Here is an 8686-nt window from a genome sequence, read left to right on the forward strand (position 1 = left end):
CATAGATATCCTCCCTATTGTTCTGCTAACCCAATCTTTGTGCCCACTTGTGTTGTTTCCTGGTTTTTTGTTCTTTTTTTTGAGACAGGGTTTCTCTATGTAGCCCTGGCTGTCCTGAAATTCACTCTGTAGAACATTCTGGCCTCGAACTCAGAAATGTACCTGCCTCTGCTTCCCAAGTGCTGGAATTAATGTTGTGCAATACCACTGCCTGGCAATTCCTGGGGTTTAAACCAGTCCATATAGATTTCTTCTTCATGGTTATACAGTGAGCACTCACTCATTCCCTATGTGTCACTAGTCATGAGTCCCTGAAATAACTGTTGCCCATTGCATGGAAATGTTCTCTGAGACAGGCTGAAAGTAGCACCAGGTTATGTTTTGAACAGAACTAGGTAAACAAACTGTGAGTATTGTATATGTAGCAAAGGGTTGTGAGTTAGTGGCCTACTCTGATCGCTTTAACTGTTTGTCAGGATTCCAGTGAATTGTACATATTTTGTCCTCAGGAGTTTACCAAAAATTTAAACAGAAAGCATTTCATTATATAGAAAACTGATTTTGCACTACTGCAATGTTTTTGGAAACCAGGCAAGTAAACATACAGCTGTGATCCAAGAAAGAACTTTTTTGTGCAAGGCTGAAACACAGGATCAGCCAATGTGTATGTGTTTGTGTGTGTGTGTGTGTGTGTGTGTGTGTATAAAATCTGTTCAGTTAAACAGAGTGTTTTATATACTTCTGTCACCACTTCCAAACCTTCTCCACTTTCTAGTTATCCAAAGTGGTATAGATTCTGACAGAATATCTTAAGTTCATGTTACACTTTGCTGAAAACTCTGATATGCAGAAAGTTTTTTTCTTATAAACCATTAGTTTTAGAGAAGACAAAGTAGGACATCAAACAGCCTGTTACTGTTCTTTCCTGGTACCTCTCATGGTCAATGCTACATCAGACATACCATACCAGGCAACATGGTAATTTGATACTCTGGGTCCACATTTGGCTAAGGTCATTGGTGATTGTTCTCTCTGTGTACCTGGCACAGCATAATTTTGCTCTAGGGATGCTATGAACAATGCATTTGTGATACTTAAAAATGCTATGATGATTTTTAGTGGTCTGCTGTGTGTTCACCCTCATTTTGTTGATATATTAAACATCAAGTTATTTTGAGCTCGGGATGTATGGCTTGTGTTAAGGATTATCAGATCTGACCTTTCTCATGGAAAATTTTATAATTTTTGAAGTTGCAAATTATATTTCTTATAATTTGGCATAGTTGCTCTTGTGCATCTACTTGTCTTTTTGCATTAAGCCTTTTTGCTTTGTTGCTGAACCTGGGTAAGTATCTGTCCAATATATGAAGTTATTGTGGACATAATGGACACACATATCTCCTTCATGAGGAGATTGGATTCGTACCAGTTTTGCTTACTTTGTAAAATGTTAATATTTGACATTCTAGCTTCTCCTTAGGTATATGTTCCTCCTATTCTGAGATTTTGGAAAACATGATAATGAGCAAATGTTAAGTTTTTCTGTAGGCTTTTTATAGTTCTATGCATATGAGCATATTCCTTGTGTCAGTCTTTAGATATTTTCTGTCTTATATTGATATATCTATAAATATTGAAGCAGTCTTGTATCCCTTAGTGCTAAAGATGGCTATGATTAGTACATTTGTAATTTCTGTGAATCTCCAAATAGACAATTTTTCAGTTTGCACAACTTTCCATTCCCATCAGGAGTTAACATAACTTTACCTTTCCTGACCTTTGTTTTTGGTTTATGATTATTTTTGTATTCTGGTCAGAAACAACTTGTCTGGTCTTAGACAAGTATAAGAACAAATAACAGTCATTCCTGGCTTGCATCCAGAATGATGATTTCAAAATAATCCATCTCCTATACTTGGCTATATTTCTTTTTGTTTTGTTATTTTAATTTTCTTTTATGTGTATGGCTGTTTTGGCCCAATGTATTTCTATTGAAAATGTATCTGCTTCCTGTGAGATCACATAGGACATTAGATTATCTGACAGTAAAATGAAAAATGGTTGTGAGCCAGGATATTGGTGCTAGTATTCAAACCCAGGTACTCTAGAATATCTGTAACTGCTCTTCTCCACTGCATCATCTTTCCAGCCACTAATTTGCTTTCTTCATGCTAGGCACTCTAGCCAGCTAGTGTGAGATTGAATATCTTTTGGATTCTACTTTCTGAGTCCCTCAATACCAAGCAATATGGACAAATTTATGAACATTTTGGTGGGCTCTTGAAGTCTTTTAATCTATACTTACTGGGATAAAATCTATCCCATATAAAGAACTTATATAGAAATCTTATGATTCGAGTTTTTGAAATCTCCTACAACAATATTAAGAAGGCATTTTTTTTTAATCACAACTGATTCTTCTGGTGTTTTCTGGATATGTATGAAATCACACCATCTTTGAAAAGTAGAGTTGGCTATATCTGTGCTTCACCAGTTTTTCCAGATTTTTTTATACCTGGTTCATTTATTATTAGTAGTATTATTACATGTGTATGAATATTTGTTCTTCATGAATGTGTGTGTACCACCCATGTACTATGTATACAGAGGTTAGAAGAGGGCATGGAATATCTTGGAAGTAGAGTTATTGTTTTGAGCTGCCATTTGTTTGTTTGTCTAGAAGCCCTGTCCTCCAGAAGAACAGCTTGTCCTCCTAATCATTATTTGTTATGCCATCCCCCATTGCTAAGTTAAAGCTATATTAAGTACAGTTGAGAAGAATGTGAGCTTTTGTCTTGCTACAGTGTCAATTCAATAATGTACACTTTTCTTCTTTCTGAACTAGAAACCAAGATTGAGAAATACACTGTTTTGTAGACATGTCTTTAATTTGTTAAAACTCCTACTAGTGAATTCTACATTAAAATTCAGAAGTCAAAGTTCCTCAAATACTCTACTACTTCTGAATAGACATCTCTCTGCACTATTGAGACTTCACTGTGGCAAAGTCTTTTTGAATATTGGTGGGTGAAATGCTGTTCTTATTGAGGTTATATTTCTTAGGGTTTTTTAATCCAGAAGGTTTTTAGGCATTGTGGCTGCTGAATAATAGTTCATATTGTTTTCCTTTCTTTAGTTGGATATAGCATCCTTCTGTTTTATATGATGATTCCTTCCCAATTCTCTCATATTCATTGTTCCTCACATGAAATTTACTACTACCTTTGTCCTCATGGGAAATTCATGTCTGATTTCTTTGTGCATATTTTCATCTGTTTAGAGTGTAAGTAGATCCTTTTATGCAAAAGATGTCTTATTTTTAGACTACTTTACAATACACTTCCTAAATGTCAATTTTACCAGTCACCTTTTCTGAATGTACCGTGACAGTTGAAAATTACTTTCTTTCAGGGCTTTAAAATGTATCACTCTATGTTTTCCTGACTTCAAAATGTGGGGTAATATCTATAACTATTGTATTTTTTTTAACCTCTGCTGGTATTAAAGAATAGAAGACAGTTGGAAGACAGATGCATGTTGTTACAACACTTAGATATGAGAACAGCGGAATCTGTTTGGCAAATTATCCCAGGAAGTAGTAGAAGAAGAGACTGCTGTGGTCTCCTATGAATCAGGAGTCCCAATATCTAAACACAATACATAGGTATTTGAAGCAGATCTTGATAAAATGATTGATAGTGACCTTTGCATGGAAGTCTCAATAGTGCAGAAAGATGTCTATTCAGAAGTAGCAGAGTATTTGAGGAACTGTGACTTCCGGATTTTATTGTAGAAGCTCTGCACTTCACAGTGGATGCATGTAAAAAGAGGTTATTTTTTACATCCCAGAATGACCTCTTATTCCCCATCCATGAATGAGAAATATACCTTTCCAGTTAAAGACAGAGTCAGAATTAAGTCAGGGAACACATTTTGTTCCAATATTTAATATTTCTGAAATTAAAACACAGCATCACTGGAGTAGGAAGTATTGATGCATTTGCTGCTAAATATGACATTACTCAGCTTGTATGTTAGAAGTAAGGGTCATGAAGACATATGCCCTTTAAAATGTCATGATTATTTCCCTTGAAAATTTATGCATTGCTATTCTCCTCTATATGGAACTTTATATACCGTAAATTCATGACATCATTATATTGTTTTCATGGCTCTCAGATTTCTGTTTTCTATATCCTAATGTTGTGAGTGAATTTTCAATCACAATAACTAGTAATTATCCTGATATTTTTTTACTCATCTTGGTTGTTAGAATCTTTACCTTGTAATATTCTAATACAATATTTGCTTTTTTGTTTTATTTGCCATTATGGCCATTACAAATCTCCTGGAGTTTACTTTCATCCATCCTTTATATCTCCCTTGTTCTACCACTTATAATTTTTTTTTTTGGTGCTCCAAAGGCATTTATTTCTCTCATGCCTTACATGATTACAAAGAAATTCAGTAGCAAATTTAGTTGACAATTGGTAGAAAATACTGGAAATACAATCTATGAATCTAAAAATGATATAAAGTGTTATTTTCACCCCTCAGAATCCTGGATGTTTAAAGATTAGTTTTCTATTTAATGCAATTAAAATTCTGTTTAATCTTCTAAGCTGGATGTAGTTAGATGATAATACAATTATAGCTTAAAATTGCATTTAGGATAATACCAAGAGGTAAGACCTGAAATCATACATATACAGGTAGCAACATTATATGAACTAAATATATATATAAGATATTTATATATTATATGTGCATATGTATTAGACATATATACATAATGTATTGAGATATATACCACTTATAATTTAAAGTGTGGACTTTCCACCTTGAACTCCCAAGAAAGCTTGCATGGTTACCCTCATTATTTTCTATCCTTTCTCTCCTCATGCAAAATTTTATCCCAATCATCCGTGTTGTATGTTGTATTTCATGTATTTCTTGAGGCAGGGTTTTCTTTGTGGGTAGACTGGGTTTCATTTATTCATAATTCAAACTGTTCTTATATATTCCACACTAATATATCATTCCATGCTTTCCTATCTGTGACAATGTTGACAAGATTCCTGATCATCATTGTAGTTTTCAGGACAATGTTTTGGCATTGTCCATGGGGAGTTTTATTAATTTTGACTTTGTAAAATTTTGTCAGGACTTCCAGTCTTTGTTCCTAAGACAGAAACTCAGAGCAGAGAAACAAGAAGAATGACTGCTTCTCTGGTATATGTGCCACAGGTTAGTTTCATATCCACATTTCTTTAAAAATTCTGTCTTATTGAAGCCATTCAAAACCTTAATTTTCTAAATCTGGTAATGTTATCTTAAAATATTTCTGTTCTCCGATTGATCCCCATTTTCATTTCTGATAAGCAAAATTACTATAGCACAGCCATGTTGTAGTGTACTTTCCCCCAATATTAGAGCATGAGGACATAAATTTCCTTACACTTAAGACATGCAATTCTGGAAGGGGAATCTGTTGTATATGACACTCACTGAATATAATGTTGTCCAATTTGACAGCAAACAGACATGTATCCTTTTATATTAGTAAAGAAGAAAGATCTCATCTGCCATATAAATTAACATTTCAGGAGTGATCAGGTATTTAGAGAAACGCTTGTGAATGTGCATCTACGTATACATGGATATTGACCTCACTGAGCAATATATGGAAGAATACAATTTATTATATAGTAACATTAGAAATTTGCATTCCTCGTTTTACTTCTTTTTTTTCTAGAACATTTGCAGCATTGTACTTAGACCCCAGGATATCAACTGAGAAGGTCAGACCAAACTGCTGAAAAGATTAAGCTAGTGTTCACATTGAGCAAGGTTGACATTGTACAATTTTGAAACACAGTGTTGCTCATAATTACCTGACCATGTCTGATGTTACATTTGTATTTTGTTAGTTCATCAAGGACTATTCCTGTACCTAGACCTCAAATGTGTACAATATATTCTTTAAAACTTTGCTGATTGTGAGTCTATTGCTATCCTGTTTCACATGGAGAAAATACACTAAAGTCTCTGACTAGATTAGGAAGCATCTCTTGATAAAATTAAATTTCAATTTTGTTGTATGTATTTTGGTACATTTTCTTGACTCTCTGCATATGTGCCTTTTATTCTTCTTTTATGTTGAAATAAAAAGAGACCATTAGATCTCATAGAACCAGGTTTTGTATTCTGTTTTATACTGCCATGATGGTTTTGACAAACAAATTACATATTAGAGGACTTTAAAAGACATTATAGAATCCAATCTGCAAACAAAATTTTCAAATGCATTGATGGAGGCAAATCTGTTCTTTGTTGCTTAGTCTTAGAAAGTATCAGCAAGTCCTAAAGAGCAGAGATGTGAATATGTGCACTATAGTATGTCATTCTGCATGTTATCTATAGAAGATTCTTAAGTTCTGATACACCTCTATGGCCCTTCTAGAAAACTTTTGTCCTTTAATATTTGCCATGACTCTTCCCTATCATAAATTATAGCATATTATTCTTTGCATCTTTGTTAAGTAGGAAACACGTTTGTCCGACATCACATGGTTAATTGGTAATTTTCTATTACAGGGTCTGTTAACATTCAGAGATGTGGCTGTGGAGTTCTCAATGGAGGAATGGGAATGTCTCAGCTATTCTCAGAGGGCACTCTATAGAGATGTGATGATGGAGAATTACAGTAATCTATTCTTTTTGGGTGAGTATACCCTTCCAATTTATTCCAAATTATTCCTTTTAATTTACATATCTTTTGTAGATGGGAACTCTGAAATGTCTAGAGACTTACAGAATAAAGTATAATAACCAGTATTGTATCCTTTATAGTCTCTCTAACCCCTCTACCTAGTTTTCAATCTAAACTTTAAAGTTCAAAGAATATTGCACCTTTATAGAAAGGAGGGGTATTGTTTTATATATAATAATTGGAATTTAAAAATTTTGCCATTGCATTTCAGTATTTACCCATTTCTGAATTTTAAAATGCAAATTATTTTAAATAGGGCAGCATCTGTTTCTGTTTTTATGTATTTATTTACACTTGGTATGTGCTCTCTATGTTTACTGCTGTTACTATTGCACCATGACCTTTTTCTGAGCACTTTGGAAGTAGAAGTAAGTGTGTGTGTGTGTGTGTGTGTGTGTGTGTGTGTGTATATATATATATATATATATATATATATATATATATATATATGATATAGATTCCAGTTTATGTTCTTTTGACCATTCATTTAATGATTGTGACACAGAAAAGACATTTTTCCTTTAGAATAGCTAATTTACTTTTTCTTTGTGACCTTGAAGAAACATCCATTGTTGAATGTATATATTATATATAGTGCATTCCATGTCAGTGATGTCAGTGTGAATCACATAATAAATTCCTAGCTGACCTTGTTAATATGATCGTTCATATAGTTTCTATCTCAAAATTATTTTTGCTTGATCACCTCTTTTTCCTACCTTCAGCAAGGGACAGTGTTTAAATGAGAATTAGAAGACTGTCATTTTTTTTAGTTTTTTGATATAGATTACATATTATGTTCTTCTGAACATTCATTTAATGATTATGACACAGAAAAGACATTTTTCCTTTAGAATAGCTAATTTACTTTTTCCTTGTGAACTTAAACATCCATTGTTGAATCCCTTACTCATATATTAATCTCTTTCTTCCATAATTGCACTTTTTTTTCCAGAGAATTTTCTTCACTGTGAGAAGGTGTTGAATCAAGGCACAAAGCATATTGTCCACAAGTGTGTAACTATCCAAGAAAAGTCTTACAAATGTAATGAGCCTGTCAACATGATTCATCAATCCTCCCAAAGTACACCTTCCAGAACCAAACAGTGGAACCTAAACAGAAAAGAAATTGGGAAGACTGGAGATGAACCTTGCAAATTTAAAGACTGTGCAAACTTTCTGAATGTGTTTTCCATCATTAGTCAAAATGCAAGAATCCATATAGGAGGGAAAGACCCAAATGCTACAGAGCATGAAAATCTGTTTAACTCAGAACAAAAAGTCATGCTGAAACAAAGTGACAGTAGTGGAATAAACCCACACAGTTGCAGGGAATGTAGGAAATGCTTCAACATGTACTCAGGTGTCAGTAGACATCATAGAGCACATACTAGAGGGAAATCCTATAAATGTACACACTGTAGTGAATCCTTTCTTCATTTGTCACAGCTCAAACTACATTACAAAATTCATTACAGACAATATCCTTGCAAATGTGATAAATGCTTTTATCATATATCAGGCTTCGAAAGACATTACAGGATTCACCCTGGTGGGAATACTTTCAAATGCAGTGATTGTGGAAAATCCTTTAGCTATATGCAGATTAGAAAACATCGGAGAAGTCATACAGGAGAGAAACCTTACAAATGTAGTGAATGTGAGAAATACTTTCCCCAGAAATACCAACTTACAATTCATCAGAGAAATCACACAGGAAAGAGACCTTACCAATGTGCTGAATGTCGCAAATCCTTTATCCAAAAATCTAGTCTTGTTATTCATCTGAGAATACATACAGGAGACAAACCTTATAAATGTATTGAATGTAACAAATGCTTTACTGTGTTAAGCAGTCTTAGAAGTCATCAGAGAATTCATGCAGGAGAGAAACCTTATAAATGTAGTACATGT

The 8686-nt window shown here is 33.7% G+C and overlaps 1 protein-coding gene across 1 annotated transcript in view; it reads left to right on the plus strand.

Moving 5' to 3' along the window:
* The first annotated feature begins 5161 nt into the window (after positions 1 to 5161).
* The window catches only part of LOC110338492 (zinc finger protein 845-like), a 5404-nt gene continuing 1879 nt past the window's right edge, over positions 5162 to 8686 (plus strand). Inside the window, exons 1-4 of the mRNA XM_029533191.1 lie at positions 5162 to 5247; positions 5756 to 5801; positions 6598 to 6724; positions 7728 to 8684. Of these exons, the coding sequence (XP_029389051.1) occupies positions 5237 to 5247; positions 5756 to 5801; positions 6598 to 6724; positions 7728 to 8684 (1141 nt within the window). The 5' untranslated portion in view covers positions 5162 to 5236. The remainder of the gene's footprint in view (positions 5248 to 5755; positions 5802 to 6597; positions 6725 to 7727; positions 8685 to 8686) is intronic.

The sequence above is a fragment of the Mus pahari genome, chromosome 21, assembly GCF_900095145.1.
Source record: "Mus pahari chromosome 21, PAHARI_EIJ_v1.1, whole genome shotgun sequence".
Taxonomy (NCBI): domain Eukaryota; kingdom Metazoa; phylum Chordata; class Mammalia; order Rodentia; family Muridae; genus Mus; species Mus pahari.